Raw genomic sequence first — 20,226 nt, 5'->3', positions numbered from 1 at the left:
CGCACTGGTCTTCAGTCATTCTAGAACCTTCTGTGAGCTGTCAGGTTGTGGGGGGGCAGTCACTGGCGGTGCACCATGTGCTGTCTCTGAAGTGGCATCACTCTGGAGACCCATGGAGAGGCCGCTGGGTTTCTAGTGGCTGAATTGAGCCCAGCTGCACAGCAGGTGGCTCCGAGTCAGCTCACTTGGAGCAGGAGGGTGGAGGACGGCTTCCTTTCACGGTTGTGACCCTCACGGCCCCTGCTCTCGGTCCCTCCCTGGAGCTCCAGCCAGTCCTGTTGCATGTGAACAGCTTAGTGGGCTTGCAAGCCTGGTGGTCTGCTCCACGGGGGCCTGTGGGAGCCTCTGCCCTGACGGGCTGGGCCTTAGAGCATCCCTGTGTGTGGAGCCCACAGGATGCTCTGCTAACACGTCCATGTGGGAAACTCTGCACACCCAGACCTGTGGGGGAGAGCCACTCAGCAAAGAAGCCTGTTGCCCCCAGAATCACCCAGTGCTTGCCAGACATTTGACAGTGGGCCCTTCCTACAGCCCCGCAGAGTGCCCCTCGGGACACACTCCATGCCATGGTCCATACGGCCCCCGGAGCACACCTCGGGACATGCTGCATCACGGCCAAGTTGGTGACCCTAAGTTGGGTTTGTCCTTGCAGCTACAACATGAAGACCATCAGGTTCAGTGTGCCCACCTCTGCATCCACTGCTCGTGTCACCAACCGGGATGGAGCTGGGAGAGGGCCAGGCTGGGGGGCTCAGCCACTGACTGAGGGGTATGATGGCTGCTCAACCCAGCATTTGAGGTGGCCGTTACTGCTTTTGCATGCTCTGCGTCAACACCAGACGTACGCTGTGCGGACCGTTCTGTCCCGATGCTCTGGCGGCCTCCGACTACGACGAGTGATGGGTGTTACGGGAATGTACTAACACGGAAGCCTCCACTCTGAGGCTGGCTTCCTGCACCATCCTCTTAGAGTCAGGGAGAGCGCAGCCAATGGCCTGTCCTGCTTTGAAAGATGTTAAGGAAACTCAGGCCCATTTATTTGTTTGGACCTGGAGGCAGGGAGGCCCAGGCTGGTCCCAACAGGCAGGAGGATGTGGAGCTCAGTCTGAGAAGCATCCTCTGGATTATTCCTGTTGAGATGCATGTGGAACCTGTCTATACTGTGTCCCCCGTAACCATGGGGGGGGGGTGCGGCGCACACATCAGGGCTGGAAAGGGGTCAGCAGGTTCTAAATGGGCCTAGCAAGGAATCTCGGCTCAGTCCTGTGCCCCTCACCCTACGGCCCCCACCCAGGCTTCTGTGGACCCTACCTCTCCACCTTCTGGAGGCATGTGAGTCACGACTGAGGCTTCTGTGAGTTGGCTGCACTCACTGGGGGATGGTCCATGCAGTAGGCTTGCTGGACCTGGGCTTTGTGCAGAACTCAGCCCTCCTTTACACCCAGGGGCCTGGGAAGTCCTCCTCCCTGGCTGCAGAGGCAGGTGGGCCCCTGCTGGATTGGCAGAACTTGTCCACGTTTGCACACCTGACTCCTAGGAGCCTCTAGGTTGAAGTGCCTGCAAGTTAAAAATAATAGAAGGCAGACTATCCTTTCCTAGACAGGGGCCTCAGTGGGTCACAGTTACAAAACAATGTCTGGGAGCTTCTGGTGAGTGTCACTAGGATGTGGGAGGGATTCCCTGTCCTAACCCCAGAGCCACAGGTACCTGGGATGGAGAAGGCGCCACCGAAGGACCAGAGCTTCGGTGGCTCCTCACCTGGAGGGTATGGATGGGGACCTTCAAGCTGGCCCTGGTCAGATGGGCTCTGTTGGAGCTCAGCCACCCGCGGGGCTGTCCCTTGCTGTGTTTCTGGAAAGGGGGAGCCCCGCTGGGGAAGGGAAGGGAGGCAGCAGGCAGAGACGCCCAGTTCTCTTGGGGCCCCGCCTGGAGGGAGCCTCCCAGCATGTCTGGGTCTGAGCACTCTGCCTGCCCATTCCAGAGGAGTCACCCCCTCGCCTGGGAAGCCTGTTAAGACATGAGGCCCGTGACCAGCAATTCAGAAGAGGCAGGAGGGACTTCAGGAGAAGCAGTCTGCCCTCCGGGAGGCAGCAAACACCAGGGAAGCGCCAGGGGCTCCCGCCCGTCACCTCCGGCCACCCTGTCACCTCTGGCCACCGTGCTCCGCCAAGAGCAGAGAGGGCGCGCCACGGATTTACTTGTTTATTCAGTTCAATCCCGAGCAACTGTCTGAAAAACCCACACACAGAGGACAGGTGTTGCATTCACCATCTGTGATCTCCGGTGTCATGTACAATGGAGTTAATCAGTGCGCGACAGCCCTGATGCACTCAGACTCACGCCTCACAAGACTTTCCTAGAAGACACCAGAATACACTCTGCCCTTGCAGTTTCTAAAATAGAATCACTTGAGTTCTGCAACTTCTGGCCAGGTACTAAATGGAGACCGTGCTCCACTTTGGAAAGCGCCTCGGCGTATCTGCGGGCGCTCGGGTCGTGAGCACCGGGAAGGCCCTGCTCAGAGGAAACTAGAGCGAGCCCTTGCTGGCTCTGGGCAGCGGGTGCGGAGGCTCACCCAGAACGGCCGGGGCGCCAGGAACACTTCACAGCCAGGTTAAACCTCCAGAAACTGCCTTTCCAGTTGGGCAGCTGCCCTCCCCCTCCCCCACCCTCCCTGCTGAGTTGTGTCTGTAGCTCCAAATAGCAGCCACTCCTCCTTCTCCCCCAAAGCCCTGGGGCTGCCCTGAGACTCCCCACCGGACCACCCATCCCCAGACCCATGGTCCTCTCTGTTCCACAGAAATTCTGCTTGTCCCATGCCTCTGGGAGCTGGGAGAAGACTCTAGATGAAAGAGACCAAGAATTCTTCAATCAGCCTTAAGAACACGGGATGTGGTGTCTTTGCTACCCACGTGGCACTGTCACGAGTCACCCAGCGGCCAGTCCGAGGCGGAGCAGACATTAACAACTGGCCCCCTGCCGGCACTGGGGGGCGCTTTCCAGTCCAGGGGGGCTCGGCACGTCTGGCGCACTTGGGGCAGGGGCACCAGATGGCGTGGGGAAGTGAGGCCAGCACAGCCCCTCTCCGAAGCCTCAGGCGGGAGGAAGGGCCTGCTGTCCACTCCCAGCTGTGGGGAGGAGCCAGCCCGTCCCATCCCCGCCAGGACACGGAGTGGCCGTCTTTCAGTGACACTGACACAAAGCAAATACATACAAAGCCAGACAAGCCTTCTCGACAAGGCTCCAGGAGAGAAGAGACACGCACTAGACAGAGCAAGCAAGCAATGACAGCTCTGCAGAATGCCAGGACCGCACCCCCCGTGGAAGGCTCTCGTCTGGCTCCACGGAACCCGATGTCCAGGCTCCCATAATGTCCCGACTTACAACGGCGACTCCCGGCGCGCCTCCCAGACAGCCCCGCAGCATTTTGGTTGTGTGTTAAGGTTTCTGTCCTCAGTGCATCACATCCCCAGCAGCCACAGCTAGGCCAGCCAGGATTTCTCGGCACAGCCACCCCAGACCCAAGAGAGAAGGAAAGCTGTCCACAGAAATGCCATCAGAGCATGATGTCCAAGGACGGAAACGAGAAAGGCTCCTCTCTAGGCTGCCACTGGCCGATGTGGTAAACATGGGTTTTAAAAGCAGCTTGGGGTGTGGCATGCTTGCCCCTAAGCTGAGCCGTAGGATGTATGTACGTGGCTGTGGAAATGTGTGAGCTGGGCCCCTGCGTGTGGCCGAGAGGATTGGGGGTCTCGCCCTCCCGGCAGCTGCTACTCCGCAGGACTTGCATTTGGCCAGGTCAGGCCAACGGGCCTTGTCTGGACAGAAAGTCCCCCAGGCCGCGCCCTCCCACCTCCTGGGGTCACAGGCAGCAGGGAGACAGGAAGCACGCTCTGCTTTCTGGGCAAGTACCTTTGGCAGCCACAGCCTGGAGGGGCAGCCGACGTGGGCTCAGAGGCCATTTTGTAGCCCAAAGATCGAGGCCTCTGGACTGTGGGCCCTTTCCCCAACCTGGTGGCTTTGCTGTGTCAATGTGACCAGGGCTCCAGGATGGCTAGGAAGAGAGAACTTGAGCCCAGTGTGCCCCAGAGTACACCCTCACCCCCTCCATCTCACACGGGACGCCCACAGACGTGCCTCCCTAGCCCTGCCAGGCCTCCATCCTTGGAAGTCTTCCCCAGGGCCAGACCAGTCCGATGCCTGGCTGAGCACCCACCACGCCTGCTGAGCAGACCTGGGACCCCGGCTCCTGCCTCTCCCCCTTCAGCCTGGCCACCTAATCCCCCCAGGGCAGGGGAGGGAAGCACCAGGCCAAGCCGTGGGCCTGCACTCCATCTAGTCACAGAGGGTGGCACGCTGAGACCCACTTCGGGTGTCACAGGGCCATCAGTTCTCTGAAACCCTCAGCCCTCCCCTGCCGGCCTCTGCCCCCCCCCCACCCCGTCACTGAGACTGCCCGGGACGCCTGGGGGCTGCTCGAAGCCCCCTCTCCTGCTGCAGGAAATCCCCAGGCCCCAGGCTTTTTTTTTTGGTCTCAGCTCTTAGCAACAGAGTCTCTCTTTTTACTACAGATTTCCAATTTCTGTGGGAGGACCACCCAGCCAGGTTTTCCAGGGTGAAGACAGGGGGTAAGACTTTGGTCTCGAACCACATGGTAGTGTTGGGGCGGCCTCGGCGGTGGCCCACCTCCATGCTGTGCCCCAGGGCGGGGGGTGGGGGGAGGGGGCGCTGGCCTGGGCCCGGGACACCGCGCCCTCACACCACCTGCAGGCTGCGCTCATGCCCGTCCAGCTGCACCTTGAGCTTGTGCAGCTCCTCGATCTCGCGGTTGTGCCGCTCTGTTTTGTGGCGCACCAGGGAGCGGTAGAAGTGGATGGTGAAGACCACGAAGATGAGGCCCACAGGCACCATGATGATGGTGGACACGAGGGCGGCCTGCCAGCCCGTGTGGCCGCCGGGGCCGGGCGGGGGGCCGGGCTGGTGGCGCGCATCCACGGGCAGGAACTTGATCCAGCAGAGCAGCACCACCTCGGCCAGGAAGAGCAGGATGCCCAGCACGGTGGAGAAGCCCCAGGCCAGCTCGATGTAGGGGTGCATGCGCTCATGTGGCGATTCGCTGATGGAGTTGAGGTTGTGGATGTTGCTCACGGCCTCCACGTTGGGCAGGATGCACGTGCTGATGAGCAGGGCGAAGAGGTGCACGGCCACCAGCACCGTGGTGCAGGCGCTGAAGGCGATGAGCAGTGGTCGGGGGTACTGGTACTGCGTCTCCAGCTGCACCTCCACCATGGCCACCTGCGGGGCAGAGTGGGCGGGGCTGGGTCGGGGCGCCCCTGTCCTGGGCCTGTGCGCCCCTGTCCTGGGCCTGTGCAGGGCAGGGGGCACCCGCCTCACCATTCCCACACTTCAGCTTCTCCTATTTTCTGAGGAGCCAAAGAACATCTCACTGAGGAAGGATCTCGAAGGATTAAAGCACAGGGAGGGGAATGGAGGGCCTCACCCCCACCCCCACCCCGGGGGGCCTTCCCGGTGCTAACACAGGGGTTTCCTGGGGTGCCAGGCTTTGAGCCAGGACAGAGGCCACACTTCCCGGGAACCTGTGGGCTTGGCTTAAGCACCAAACAACTGCTGTTTTTCAAAAAAAAATTGAAAATGGGGTGCCTGGGTGGCTCAGTCAGTTAAGCGTCTGCCTTTGGCTCAGGTCATGATCCCAGGGTCCTGGGATCGAGCCCCGCATCGGGCTCCCTGCTCCGCGGGGGGCCTGCTTCTCCCTCTCCCACTCCCCCTGCTTGTGCTCTCTGTCAAATAAACAAAATCTATACCATACTTTAAAAAAATAAAAAACTAACCTTTCAAAGGGTAACGAGAGAAAAGTAGTACCGGGGGCTCCTGGCGGCCCCCAGACTCAGAGCCGCCCACCTGGGTCGGACAGCCTCACGCGGACCGCAGGGTGCATCTGGCAGAGGAGTCCAGATGCCCCAGGGAGAAGCCCGCATGGAACGGTGACAGGAATGAGGGCAGAGGTGAGGGGGGGCTGGGGGGGCTGGGCTGCACAGGCAGCTGAGTCATCACCCACAGTCACACAGAGACAAGGCCAATAGGTAAGGCCTGAAATGGATAAATCTAGAAACAGCAGTCTGGAGAAAGTTACTCAGAGCGGAGGGGCCTGCAGGCACTGCCGCTGGGCGGGGACCAGGGCTGCTTACCAGCCTCCGGGCGCTTCCTTCCTTCGTAAGCTGCGAGCATGTATTAACTTCGGCAGAAACTGTTTTTATTATTTTTTAACTAAAAACATCTTTTAACTCACGCCCCCTAGATCAAGAGTCACATGCTCTACTGAGCCAGCCAGGAGCCCCCCAAACTAGTTTTAAAATAAAAGAAAAAGGGGTGCCTCGGTGGCACAGTCGGTTAAGCATCTGACTCTTGGTTTTGGCTCAGGTGGTGATCTCAGGGTCCTGAGATAGAACCGCACATCCAGGCTCCACACTCAGGGGAGTCTGCTTGAGATTCTCCCTCTCCCTCCACTCTTCCCCCCAACGCGTGTGTGTGCGCGCGTTCTCTCACAAATAAATAAATCAATCTTCAAAAATAAATAAATAAGGGGCGCCTGGGTGGCTCAGTCATTGGGCGACTGCCTTCGGCTCAGGTCGTGATACCAGGGCCCTGGGATCGAGCCCCACGTCAGGCTCCCTGCTCAGTGGGAAGCCTGCTTCTCCCTCTCCCACTCCCCCTGCTTGTGTTCCTGCTCTCGCTGTGTCTCTCTGTGTCAAATAAATAAAATAAAATCTTAAAATCAGTAAATAAGTAAATAAATAAATAAATAAATAAATATCGATAGATCAATGGATGGATCTCCAGTGGGAACCCGAAGCCCCAGCCTATCTCTGTGGTAGTGAAGGTCTATAGCCAGCAAGGCAGGACCTGCTCAGCACAAGGCCTAAAGGGCATTCAAACTACAGACTAGGAAACATTCTCCTGCCTTACTTTCCCCAGGGCGGAACCCAGTCCACCAGAATGGCTCCCTCTGGTGTCCTGGCTCCCACCCCCTCCCCCAGGGGGCTGTTTAGTCCAGGCCCAGCAAGGACTCCGGGGCTCACCACCTTCTCCCAGGTACCCAGAGGTAAGAAACCAGACCAGTCAAGGAAAGGGGAGGGAAGGCAGAAAGAAGCCAGAGGAAGGCTTTTCCACCCACTGTGTGTGCTTCCTAGATCTAAGCCATCCCGTTTTTAAAATTTTACAAGAAAGATTTCACAACTTGTAGTAACTACCGCCTCCTAGAGTGAAAAATTCATCCTCTCAGCAGAGATGGAACATTCGGTAGGTAAAAAGAAGATACGGCAGTCCTGATGGACCACAGCTGAACAGAAACTCGGCAGTGATCATTGCTCCATACAGACAGTCGCCATACCGTACGAGTTGAGGGATGGTCTTTTCTCAGTGCTCCTGTGGCCTGGGCAGGTTCTTGTTACCACAAAGGACATGGTTCAACAAAAGGAGGTTGTAAACCACAGCGGGCGCTGAGGTAAGAAACAAACGTAAGTAAAAGGCCTACAGTAAGAAAGTTTTGTTCAGCCTTCAGGAGAGAAAGGGGCCAAAAGGCCATTTTTCAATGTGTTTATGCAAAGATTTTATGAAGGGGCCTCGGATCACTGGTTCTGTGTGTTTGCAGAAGGATAAATATGAAGAAACAGGCTCCAGGCTGGGCATAAGTCCTTGATGTTGGACAAAAAAACAGCTTTGCAATTCTAATTAGGGGATACCTAACATGAAGGGAGGGACTCCACCTAGCAAACTGCCTGTTTTCGTTTCCACTTAGCCCTGCCCCTCAGTCGGCCACGGTGTCCGCGTGGGTCTGCCTTCTCCGGCGCTGAGCCACTGTCTGATGAATCATGACCTGGTCTACCAGCAGCGGGTTACGCTGGTCAAGTGTGCACGCTGCTGTTGTCCCCACCCCTGCTCTCCGCGCCACACTCTTTCTACTGCTTTCCAGTGCTCCCCTGCCCCACCCCACCCCCATTTCGGCTGAATCTTTGGTGCGTATTAGGCTGTAACAGCCTCCCTGAGAGGAATCTTCTAGAAGGCAAGGCGAGGGCACTGTACGGCTGCTGAAATGTATCCCAGACTGTGTAAGGGAGCACGTGCAGGTAGCGGAGACACTCCGTCAATGCTGAAGAAAGGAATTCTTACTGGCAAGAGTGACCGCCATCGCCAAGCTAGGGACAGATGGCACCCTGTGGGGCACATCCGGGCTCTCCCATGCCTCTCTCTCTGTGGTCACTATTTTCATTCTATGACCGTTTCATGCCCCTGCGGGCTGCCCCTCGATCTCACGCTAGTCCTCCAGAAACCGCTCTATGTTTTATAACCTGATGAACAGGGCCCGTTTTCCAATTTTAAATGAGTAGTGTTGGAGGCTTCAATGTGGGTGAGCCCTTTTGTGGGCTGGGGAAAGAGTGAAGCTTCTCTAAGTCTGCAGATCCTAGTGTTTGGAAGGCCAGGGTCTAAACAGACACTGCAGACAGGAACTGACTTCTGAGACCCAGGCCCCCCCACACAAAGGAAACCGGCATACTGCACCAGGTCACACGATACTCCCCACGGTTTGTTTTCCAGAGTCACAAAAATAATAATAAGAGCAGGCCAGACAAACCTAATGCAATCCTGTAATTCCGTGGTGGAGAAAACAATCTCTCATTTTCATAGTGACATTTATACTTCTCATACATACCCTTCAAATTAAGCTTGAGAAAGCATTCTGTCTTTTGTGTGTGACAGAAACCACAAGAAGAAAATCACTATAAGCCAAGGTTGTGCCCCATATGATTGTACCCTTATGAAGTTATGTTAAAAATAAGTAAATCAATACACACAACACTGAACTAAACCTTTGCTTTAAACTACAGATCTAAACGCAAACTTACTGCCTCTAAGCTTGGTGACCTCCGTCACGCCCAGACTACGCAGGCTCTCGGTTTTCCAAGGGTGGCTTGTATCAACGAGCGAGCAAGCTCCTGCCACAGGACTGGCCACAGTGGCTCACTCTGACAACGCAAGCTCTGGGCTTTGGAAAAATAACAACTGTTTTTTACATTAAAGGAAAAAATTGGGGCGCCTGGGTGGCTCAGTCGGTTGGGCATCTGCCTTAGGCTCAGGTCATGATCCTGTGGTCCTGGGATTGAGCCCTACGTTGGGCTCCCTGCTCAGTGGGGAGCCTGCTTCTCCCTCTCCCTCTGCTTGTGCTGTGTCTCTCTCAAATAAATAAATAAATCTTAAAAAAAAGAAAAAAGAAAAAAAGTATTTCCACTCAAGAGGACCTCTGGGCATACAACAGAGAAAGAGGGGTGGTCACTCTGAATCCTGGCATCTTCACCCTTTGGGACAATTCCCTGAAGGGATGTGGGTCAGGGGCCTTGGAGTCAACAGGTGACATGGCCCTTCTCAGGGCATGTGGTTCTGCCCAAGACCAACTCTTATCCCGGGGAAGGACTCAGAGGAAAGCTGCAGCCTGCGTGGCAGCCAGGAGTCAGGCCAGAGGCTCTGCTACGTCACCAAGAGGCCACATCTGGGGAGAGGGGGGGCAATCTGCGTCTCAAGCTGGGTTAACCTGAGCAAACCCCAATCAATCCCAGTCCTGCTCAAATCCTTCAGATTTCCACTCTTGGGTGGTGCTCAGGATGAGGCAGACATGGAACTTTCCCCCCTGTACACTGAAGCTGTTTCAATTGCTCTTGACTTCCCTGCCAGGTAACTGCTTTGTGGGAATGTCAGAAGGGGGCTTTCTGGGACACCTGGGTGGCTCAGTCGTTAGGTGTCTGCCCTCGGCACGGGTCATGGTCCCAGGGTCCTGGGATCGAGTTCCACATTGGGCTCCTTGCTCAGCGGGGAGTCTGTTTCTCCCTCTGCCTCTCCCCCCTGCTCATTCTCTCTCTCTCAAATAAATAAATAAATAAAATCTTAAAAAAAAAAAAAAAAGAAGGGGGCTTTCTGTGGCCTCCGGGGCTTGGGGACTCCCCTGCATCCCCCAGACAAACCCTCCAGTTGGACGGAGCAGGCCCCTCAGAGGAGCTGAGACGTGGGGAGACTTCCTAAGGGTCTGTCCTGACCGCCAGTAGGGCCCAGAGGGAGCGCTTTGCTCCCTGAAGCGTCACAGGATCTCGACAGCAGAAGCCTGTTTTGCAGGCCGAGGGCCCCACCACGTGTCTACACTCACCATGGCGAAGCCTGAGAGGAGGGCAGAGGTCCGGCTGGAGGCCTTCAGCTTGGCTCTGCTCAGGTAGAGTTTCCTCCAGGACAGGGCCTGCACGGAGTGGTGGTTGGAGGTAACCAGCTCCAGGTAGCTGCGGCGGACCCAGTCTCGGTAATCCATGCCCTTGTGGCCCGGTTCAGAGCAGGCAGGAGTGGAGGGGTCCACAGGCACGTTGAGCTCGGCGCTCATGGTGGGAGCCAGGCTGGGGGCAGGAGAGAGACACTCTCAGGCATCCCAGAGGGTTCCCAAGACCTGGAAAAGCCAGAAGCCAGGCAAGTTAACCTTCTCTGGGACCTGCTGTACACCAGGTGTAGTGTTGAGTGTGGGGCCCCGATCCCTACACAGGATTGTGGGGACCCTCTGTTAGGGAGGAGGGTCAGGAGTGCATTTCCAGGAACCCCCCGCCACCATCACCGCCAGCATCCATTGTGCCTCCACAAAGCTAATGATCCAGCCTTCCATCCCTACATCAAAAAGGCTCCAAGCAAGTGTGGCTTGTTGGGTGAATGGAACTCTAAGGTTAGCCAAAAGCACCTAAGAAATCCTCCAATTTGTTCCTATTTTCAAGGAGTGGGGAGCTACAGCATGTATAAAGATCCTAGGACCTAGTCACTAAGCCTGGATTTGCTTCTAGAGTATGATCCTGAAGATGACATCTGAACTTTCTGACCCTGTGCATCTTCCAATGGGGACATTCCCTACCCTTACCCTTACAGGACTCGGAAACAAAATAACGGAACCGAAGACTCAAAACCGCTTTTCAGTGCCCAGGCGCCAACCATGAAAAAACACATTTCCAAGCTGGGGCTCATTTCTCAAATCCAACTTGAATTTTAATCGGCGCAGTTCACCTCCAGAAATACTTGGTTTCTGGAACTAAAGGAAAGCCACATCCAGGCTCTGATGGAAACCGTGAGCAAAAGGAAAAACTGAATCCACTGACATGAGCACCTTCCACAGAGCAACGGAGGCCAGACGTGTCTACAGTCCTCCCAGGTAGATATCTAGTTTGACAATAACACGGCATGAAGATCAGAAGGGCCAATCTGTCAAGATTTGTGAATTTAAACCCAAATCTCCACTAATCCAAATAGGGGATTGGCGGTCTCATGCGGCCCAAGGGGCCGGCCCATGCAGCAGCACGCCGGGCTCGGCTCTAATTAATCTGTAGGGCAGACTTCAAGGGCACAGGCACCTCACAGCTCACTTGGCATCAGATATTAACTTGTACGTTCAGGTCCGCATAGGCCCCACCGAAAGCCTACTTAAGGCTATTAAGAACAGATCAGTGTTCCTAGGTCCCAGGGAGCATGGCTGGGGGGGTGGGGGTGGGGGCTGTTTACCAGGGTCAGTGGCTGGGGGAATGTGCCAAATTGGATCTATCCACGTCCATCTCTAAAAGGGTTCTGTGGGAAGGTCCGGGAGGTGGGGAGGAGCTCTCTCTTTTGGGGTGCCTTCCTCCCTATTCTCTGCCAGCCTGCAGAAGTAAGTGTAGCTTTTACTGGCCAACAGGACCCTGGAGAACAGTTCTGTGCACTTCTATTTCTGCCAGGGGATACCAATTACTAGGTCATTTCTAGGAACGTCGACGTGAGAGCCGTGGTCACTCTGCCCCTTGCCCATGTCTGCAGCCAGCGGCGCTGCTTTTGAGCACTTCCATCACCAGGACGTCCCTTCCCGCGGGGAGAATCCAGAGAAACGCCGCTAACTAATCCATCAGTTAGCTCCAAATAATTGAGAATGGCATCATTTGAAAATTCACTTTTTCTCTTTTCTTCTCCCACGTGTCACAGAAGTGAGCCGACAGGTTGGAGGACAGCATATGGTCGTGTGGATGCGTGAAAGGCACAACCTTTGCCCCTCAGAGTATCCATCCTCTAAACTCCATCCAACAGATGCTTAGTGGGCTCCAAGGTCAGGCTGCATTTGGTACTTAGGCATCAAAGATCCTGTGAGTTCCTTCAAGGAACTCTACCCAGTGGGGAAGCAGCATTAGGGGGTGATTCTCACCCAGGAAGCTAACTGCTGCTTTAGTGGAGGGGGTGCAAGGGACAAGGGAGCAGAGGAGGGGCTAGGCTGCATCAGCCTCAGGGAGAAGGTCCCTATTGGGGAGCAAGAACATAAGTAGTGAAGGCAGCACTGGCAAAGAGGGGCCCTCCCTCAAAGACCAGATGGTGCCCGCATGGGAGGGTTCTGAGAGGCAAGGGGACATGGCAGGAAGGCTAGCTGCAGAAGGGGTCAGGGAAATGTGGGGGGAAGGCTGGATACGGGGGGTGTGTGGAACCGGAGGCAGCCCAGGAGGTAGGACTGTGCTGGACTCTGGAGGCGCCGGGCTGCAGGCACTCTGAAGGAACTAGTAAGGCGAGCAGCTTGGGGTCGGTCTGGTCCGGGTGCCCACTGAAACAGTTGGCTGACCGGGAGGGGCAGGAAGACCTGGGGGCCTCCAAAGGGGTACAGGCATGTGTGGGCTGAAGAAGGGGGAAGCCCAGGGGCCATCCATGGGCATGGGCTGGGCTTGAGTTGGAAAGTGGAGATGGAGGGCTTTGTGGGCAGTGAGGGCGGACAGTGGCCTCTGGGTAGTGCCCAGGCAGCCTCAGCCCTGCACATGTCCTCAGGGTGGCAGGGAGTGGAAGGAAGGGGGGCTGTGCATCTGCTTGGAGCCAGGTCTTGAGGCAGGCCTGTGGGTCCTGGAGATAGAGAGGCCACTTCCTGCTCAGGGAGCAGCCCTAACCGGATTCATATCCATCCTAACGGTCCCAGCCCCAATGTCCTACCTTGTGCCAGGCTTCCTCCCCCTACCCGGGGGAGAGGCAGAGTCTGGTCCTCACACTCCCGGATGGGGCAGGGGGTGGGGTGGGGCAAGATGGAACCAGACATTTGTCAGGTGGCAGAGGCTCCAAAAGGTGCTCTCCTGGCTAAACTTTGCAGGCGATTTTTGTTGTTTTTTTTTTTTTAAATATATAAGGGTTAGAGAAAAAAAATCTCTTGTTGAATAACGGTGACTCTCTAAAGATGAGCTATTCTCCTTGGCAGGCCTGTCTGATCCAGGGGGTAGGTTTGGGGTTTGCCTGTCTTAACTTCCCTTAAACATCTGGGGCATGAGCAATGGCGAGTCTGTTTCTGACTCGGTCTCTGTCACACCCGTGGCGGGTGGGGGGGCGCAGCCCCCATAGGGCTTTCCCAGAGGCGTCCACCTGCATCTCTGTCCCTTCCCCTAGGGAGGCTCAGGAGCCGGAGGACCCGCATTCGGCCCCCGTCCCCGACCTCCCTCCAGGCCTTCTCAGCGCCGCACCCCGCCCGAGGATCTTATGGGGTTGGGGCCACCCGGCCACCCTCCAACCCCGAAGCCACCCCATCCCAAGCCTGCCCAGGAGAAAGCCCATCCCCTCCCCCCGTCGAGTCTCCCGGTGCAATTCCAGTCGGTCCCCCAGCAGGGCGGGGTACCCCCCCCAGCACCCCGCCAACCCCCCACGGCGAGCACTCACCGAGCTGCTCTGCCTGCCCGCCCGGCTCCGCTCCGGCTCGGGCTTGCGGCAGGCGGCGTGGCTGTGTTGCCCTGTGGCCCCGTGGCCAGGCCTGGGCGCTGAGCACGGCCCCCTCCCTCCTTCCGTGCGTCCTGCAGGGTCCCCCCCAGCCCCGCCCCCGCCGGCTGCCCCGCCCCCGCGGGCTACCGCAGCCGCTGCCAAGGCAACGGCGCGCCGCCATCACGTGGTTGGCCCATGGGGGAGGGGGCGCCACGGGCCACGTGACTTGGCAGGCCGGGAGGGGAGAGGAGGGGAGAGGAGGGGAGAGGAGGGGAGAGGAGGGGAGAGGAGGGGAGGGAGGGGAGGGGAGGGAAAGGAAGGGGGGGGCCTCGCTGCCCCTCCTGGGGGACCCCGGCGGCGTGGACCTACTAGTCAGGACCACCCGGGCCGGAAGCCGGGGAGCGGAAACCGGCAAAAGGTGCGCATCTCTCCCGTTCCCCGGGGCGCCGTGGGCCACAGTGAACACGGGTCGGCTCGGCGGCGAAGGGGGCCGGAAGCCTGGGCATCCCTCGCTCTCACCACCCCCTTCCTTCTCCCTCAGCAGCGCTGGCGAACGATGCGGCTGCACTTTCTCTGGTCCCTGGGTCTGGACGACAGGTCCAGGGTAGGGTGAGCCCTGCTTGACCCGTGTGTGGGTCTCACTACCCAAAGAGAGCACAGAGTCCCCAGGGTGAGCCCCAAAGAATGCCCAGGCTTGGCCATGGGCCGTGTGGAGGGGTGGGGAGAGGCCAGGAGGGCACGCCCTGCGGGGAGAGGGAACAGGTATCCCCTTGCCGACAGGGCCGGCGGGGTGAGGTGGCTAGAGTGGGGAAAGGGGCACCGTTTGGGAAGGGTTCCGGCAGCCACACCCGTTTGCCAGGGTGGACCGCGGCGCTGCGCACAGCGCACAGGAACTGGTCAGGTGGTCGCCCAGACTGTAGCCGACCCCCGCCCCACCCGCCCCCAGGCCCAGCCAGACACAGGGGTTTCTAACCCGGGTGCAGCTCGCTTGGCCCCTGGTGGGCGTCCACCGAGCTGTTCTACTGAGCTATTCAAACAGGAACATTCTTTTCAGGAAGTGCATACAAATAATTAACTAAGAGGCGAGATACGTTCATATCAAGGCCCTGTGCCAAACGGGCCCTCACAGTCCTTCCTGCGTGCCCTACATAGGATTTTTCCATCTGTCACAACACTATCCGACAGTGACACATTTATCCAAATGAAAGAAAAATTCCACTCATGTCAACCAGTCCCAAGTTTTCTGACGACTGTAAGAAGAGAAGTGAACGGATGTCAGGCCAAATCCATTTTTTCTCTCAAGACGTATTTTAGAGGGCACTGCTGAGAGCTGGAATGACACGTTTTAAATTCAGGAAGACACTTAAAAACAGACCACAGCCTAGGAAAATCCCAGGGTCTGATTACTGACCCTCCACCCAACACACATGCACACACATTACAGATGGCTATAGGAAGGGATCATCTGAATTTCAGGGGGCAGAACCCTCAAAAACCAACAGCTCTTTGTAAAATGATCTGGAAAACAGGAAGAAGAAACACTTTGTAAACTAGAGTCATTGCATCATAGATGACCATTCTTTCCACAAGAGTCACTTGCTTAAATTTTCACCCTTGGAGTCTGACTGCACATCCTTTAGAAAGCCAGTGATGGTGCTCCCACCCCCTAGCACACCTACCCAGCATGCCCAGACAGAAGCAAAACCTGTCATCACCACCAGTGCTTTTCCGAGCCGGTTTCCTAACCAAACACAGAAAATGGCTTTCTCCCCGGCCCCTAGAAGATTAAGGAAGGTGCCAGCACCATGCTGAACAGATGCTGAACAGAGAGGAACAGTTAGAATACTAATAGTTGGAGGGCCCCTCAGGTGCACAGCTACCCAGAGGAGGAGGGTCAGGGCAAGGCCCGTGGGTGCCAGCCACGCAGCTGGCCCGTCCAGGGGAGAGTCGGGGCTGTGATTTTCCCGAGTAGTTTGGCCATGGCAAGTTGCTCCTTCTCCTCGGGTCTCAGCTTGAAAAAGACCAAGTCTCCGAGGCACATCCCAGGGGCTGATCACGTTCTGGTCTTCCCCATCCATGCACACCCTCATTCCGTGAGGACCGCGGCCCCTGCTTTCCTCTTCCCTGGGTCTTCTCACCCAGATGGCCGCTCGGCTGCTCTGGACAATGTATCCAGTCCCCTGACAGTTCTGTCTCCTTGGCTATTGACTCCCATGGCTAGGCCTTGTCACTACCCTTTAGATCTGAAGTTTGCACCTCCCACTTCCTGACCCTTTCTCAACCAGTTCTCAGCCTGTACCACCCTGCTTCCCAGCCTGTGCTGATACCAGCTCCCCGCCCCCCTCCCTTCCCACTCAGCCTGACCCCTTCTGACCTCTCCTGCTACCACCTTCCCCCACTGCTCGCCACACTTCCCCAAGAGAGCTGTCATCACAACTTCCTTCCCGGCGCTCTGCAGCCCACTGCCACTGTGATGCGAACTCCAGGACAGATTTCAGCCGTGCCTTCCTCCCTTCTAGAAACAACTCTCTCCTTGTTCTGGTGCCCTCACCTCTTTTTTTTTTTTTTTTTTAAAGATTTTATTTGACAGAGACACAGCGAGAGAGGGAACACAAGCAGGGGAAGTGGGGGAGGGAGAAGCAGGCCTCCTGCCGAGCAAGAAGCCCGATGCAGGGCTCGATCCCTGGACCCTGGGATCATGACCTGGGCTGAAGGCAGACGCTTAACAACTGAGCCACCCGGGCGCCCCGTTCTCACCTTTTTTTAACCTGTGCAGGCTCTCCCTCTGCTGTCTGTCCCCTAGATGTGGGTGTTTCCCCACTTCCCTCCTGATGGGTCCCACCCACTCCCCTTGTTTCAAGGAGTCTGTTGACTCCAAATGGTCACCTCCAGCCCAGATCACCTCCAGCCTGGCAGGGCCCGCCCCCACTCCCCCCCCCCCCCCAACGCTTACAGCTGAATTCCTCCTCTCCCCTCACCTGCCTGCCCTACCTCCTGGGTCACCTGTCTCAAGGAGTTCCACCAGCCACCCAGCTGGTGACATTACAGACCTGCTGTCATTTCTGATTCCTCCCGTCCCCATCCAGTCCTGTGAACTCTCCCGTTTCTCCCTGGTCCCACTGGTCTCACACTAATTCAGGCCCTCATCACCTCTGCTCTGCATTCCTGCAGGAGCCTTCCACCTGTCCCCTTCCCATCTAATCTCCACACTGCAAAGTGGAAAAATTCCTGTCTCTCCAGCCCCCTCCAACCCTTCAGTTATCCCTGTGGCCTTAGATCAACTCCAGTCCCCTTAACCTAGTGACTCAGGCCATGACAGGGCATCTACTTACTAATCTCGGCTTGCTTTCTTAAAACTGCTGTGAGTTACCTAGGAGCTCAGTTCAGCCCTGCCCGCATCCCGGAGACCTGGGTCACATGACGCCCTGTGGTACACGCCACCGCACTGACCTTTCTTCTCTTGTCTGTGTCTCTTTATCAGATCTGGAGATCCTTCAAGCCAAGGCCTGCATCTCGCTCACCATCATCCCCACTGCTGAGCCAAGTACACTTAGGAACCCTTCAGATTAAGCTTTTGGTCCTGTTCAACAAACATTTGCTATATTCTGTGGAATAAGAAAACTGAAAACTGCCTCAGGACCTGCCCCACAATGTTCTCTTTACAGAACTATATTAAAATATGGTAACTGTAGCTCACTGTAGTCAAGTATGTGCCAAACAGTAGACATAAATGAGCTTCCACAGGGGAGAAGGCGCACCTGTTTCCAGAAACACCGCCGAAGGAAATGCTGCTCTCTCCACTCTCCTTCCAGGCAGCCTGGAGACGGACTGAGTTATATTCCTATTTCCGAAAGTCAACAAAACGTTACTCATCTAACTCAACTGAATAACTGGCTTTTTCCAAAAGATACGTGTCGGAAAAAAAGAAAGGAAACTTGAAGTAGTAACAGTCCTCGACAGGTTCCAAACCAGTGTTTCTGAAGGTATGGAAGGGGGGACCTGCAGCAGAAGCTGCGGAGGCGGGGTGGGGGGGTGGTGTCTGAAATGCCTGAGCTGTGAGGAGTCGGCCTCCAGGCCGGGCCAGGCAGTCTGGATGTCTGAAGTGGACTCTGCTGTTGCCTGGGGCATCACATCTGCGTCTCCAGCACACACAACTGTGTGCACCTGCTCAGGCTCTTCCTGCCACAGAGGCCGTTTTTCAGGTATGAACAACTTCCCTGCTTGCTTTCAGGCACTGAGATTTGTTCAGTCACCTCACGGGACATCACTGAGCACCTGTGATGTCCCAGGCCCTGTGCTGGCACTAGAGGTACAGCAAAGAACTGGACAGGCAGGTCCTCGCTCTCCGGTTGTGCTCAGTTGAGTGGGGGATGTGAGGGCTGCTGGTGTGGCAGGGGGCTGCTGACCAGTAAACGAAGGATGGATGCTAGGAAGACAAGGCAACAGAACAGGGTGGGTGGAAAGCCGAGGCCTGACAGCACAGGAAGGAGCAGAGCAGGAGTGAGGGAAGTGGGGCACCGACCCAGGCTGAGGCGGAGGCTCCAAAGGGAAGCTGAAGCCACAAACTCAGAAGACAGCCACAAACTCAGAAGACAGCAGTCAGGGTGGTATTTAAAGCCACGGGTCAGATTAAGATCTCCTGGGGCCTGAGTGTTGACCATAAAAGGCAGTGCACTGGGTCACCCTAACATTTAGGATTTGAACAAAGAAGCAAGCCAGGGAAAGGCGGAAAGAAAGGCAGGAGGCAGTACTGTCAGGGTGCTAGAGGTTTTGGCTTCTAAATGATACAGATGCCCCCAGGGGCTGGATGTGGCAACACTGAAGGCTTTCAGTGGCATAATGGGGATGAAAACTTGGGAAAGGTGGAAGCAAACAGAGAACTCTCTGGAAGCTGGGCTGAGAAGGGAGGAGATAAATGGGGTGGTGGTCTGCAGGAGAGCCTGGAGCCGGGGCTTTGCTGTTGTTGCACATGGAGCTGCTTGCTGGTTGGTTGCCCTCCATTGTACCTGGAGGGCAAGCCGGGCCGGGGGATGAAGTGGGGCATGAGGACTCAGTCTGAATCTCTACTTTCCCTCTGCTCTGGGAGACGGTTACCTGCTGTGGGGGAGGGCCGAGAAAGGACACCTTTTAGAAAAGCACCTTTTAGATGGTGGGAGATGAACATAGTAGGGAAGACGTGAAGGATAGGTGGGGAGTGCTGGTTCCCTTCCATGTGACTTCTCTGATCCTACATTCAAAGTGGGACTGAAGAGTTCAGCTCCTGATCCCCCAGGTGAGATAAAGTACTGTTCACACAGGGAATACAGCAGTGAGGCACAATCCTTGCTTTAGGAAACGCTGCTCTCCAGAAGGCCAGGCTTGCTCATGCACGTTCCCTCACTCTCCAAACACGCACTGGTTCTCATTATTCATAGTAGTTATGTTCCCTAAAGTCACTGTGGACACTGAGTGTTGATTAGTGAATACTGAACCACTGCTGCCTGGGGAAACAGGGGTGTTTCTGTGACAGCCACCCCCCCCCCGTCACATCAACCAGCTGGCTGGTTCAGCTGGGGAAGCATGTGACTTTTTTTTTTTTTAAGTTTATTCTATTTTATTGGGAGGGGCGGCAGAGGGAGAGGGAGAATCTCAAGCAGGCTCCGCTCCAGAGGCTCAATCCCACAACCCTGAGATCATGACCTCAGCTGAAATCCAGAGTCAGAAGCTTAACCAACTGTCTGAGTCACCCAGGTGCCCTGAGCGTGTGACCCTTGATCTAGGGGTTATGAGTTCAAGCCCTATGTTGGGTGTAGAGATTACTTAAAATAAAACCTTAAGAAATAAAAATTTAAAAACACTTGCATTAATATGTATTGATTCATTAAAGACGAAGTTGCAGCCAAGGGCACTGTAACTCATGCCTGAACAAAGTTTATCTAAGGCACATCCGGCCTTCTTGTGTTTAGGACACTAGACAGTACTTCGAGTACTATGCTTCAGGGCCATTTAAAAAATGGCAAAATCATCAAGGAAAAGCAAAAAATGCAAAAAACCTGCCATTAAATCGACATGCTTGAGCTGGACAGGAAGGCAGAGCACTGCCTTGTTTGAACTCAGCTGGAAACACTGCATTAGGCAACTTGAATTTTTTACCAGTCTGTGCATGTCTGCAAATGACCACAAAAGCACCATGAGTACTCATCTTGGGGTTACAAGTGTTAGTGAACAGGTGGATTCACAAACATAGAACTTGTAAACAATAAGGGGCAACTATATTTAAAACTATTATATGCCTTATTATACATGCACGCATGCACACGTACCAGGAGCACAGCTCTGGCACGGAGAGAGCCGCACTGGGCCTCCCTCCCAGCAGGTCTGGGTCACACACAGCTTCTCCATGGAGCAGCACAGCACTATGGGGCAGGGATTGGTGGATTGTGGGAGTCACACTGCTGGGGTTCAAATCCCAGCTCT

At 56.0% G+C, this 20,226-nt stretch overlaps 1 protein-coding gene and 2 long non-coding RNA genes across 6 annotated transcripts in view; 2 read left to right on the top strand and 1 right to left on the bottom strand.

Moving 5' to 3' along the window:
• Positions 1-2,188: 2,188 nt before the first annotated feature.
• Positions 2,189-15,879, bottom strand: ORAI2 (ORAI calcium release-activated calcium modulator 2). Of its 4 annotated transcripts, none has more exons than XM_025864456.2 (3): positions 15,855-15,879; positions 10,211-10,498; positions 2,189-5,295 (listed from the first exon to the last, which is right to left on the bottom strand). In XM_025864456.2, exons 2-3 carry the CDS (start codon positions 10,433-10,435, stop codon positions 4,756-4,758), a joined length of 765 nt encoding a protein of 254 aa, XP_025720241.1. In that variant the 5' UTR covers positions 10,436-10,498; positions 15,855-15,879; the 3' UTR covers positions 2,189-4,755. The 4 variants fall into 4 exon arrangements, with proteins under 4 accessions (XP_025720241.1, XP_025720240.1, XP_025720242.1 ...); XM_025864455.2 differs by lacking the exon at positions 15,855-15,879 and adding an exon at positions 13,732-13,872; XM_025864457.2 differs by lacking the exon at positions 15,855-15,879 and adding an exon at positions 13,732-13,872 and having other exon boundaries at positions 10,211-10,448.
• Positions 7,011-7,983, top strand: LOC141371063 (uncharacterized). The gene is made up of 3 exons (XR_012375683.1): positions 7,011-7,120; positions 7,304-7,522; positions 7,817-7,983. It is a non-coding gene; the product is annotated as an uncharacterized lncRNA (long non-coding RNA).
• LOC141371062 (uncharacterized) overlaps positions 14,104-20,226 on the top strand; it is a 9,068-nt gene continuing 2,945 nt past the window's right edge. The window contains exons 1-2 of the long non-coding RNA XR_012375682.1: positions 14,104-14,374; positions 17,252-17,753. This is a non-coding gene — a long non-coding RNA (uncharacterized lncRNA). The remainder of the gene's footprint in view (positions 14,375-17,251; positions 17,754-20,226) is intronic.

Source organism: Callorhinus ursinus, unplaced genomic scaffold (genome assembly GCF_003265705.2).
Source record: "Callorhinus ursinus isolate GAN/ISIS: 27379988/994484 unplaced genomic scaffold, GSC_fseal_2.0 scaffold55, whole genome shotgun sequence".
Taxonomy (NCBI): Eukaryota; Metazoa; Chordata; class Mammalia; order Carnivora; family Otariidae; genus Callorhinus; species Callorhinus ursinus.
The sequence above is the reverse complement of the archived record's forward strand: the minus strand, read 5'-3'. Positions and strand labels throughout refer to the sequence as shown.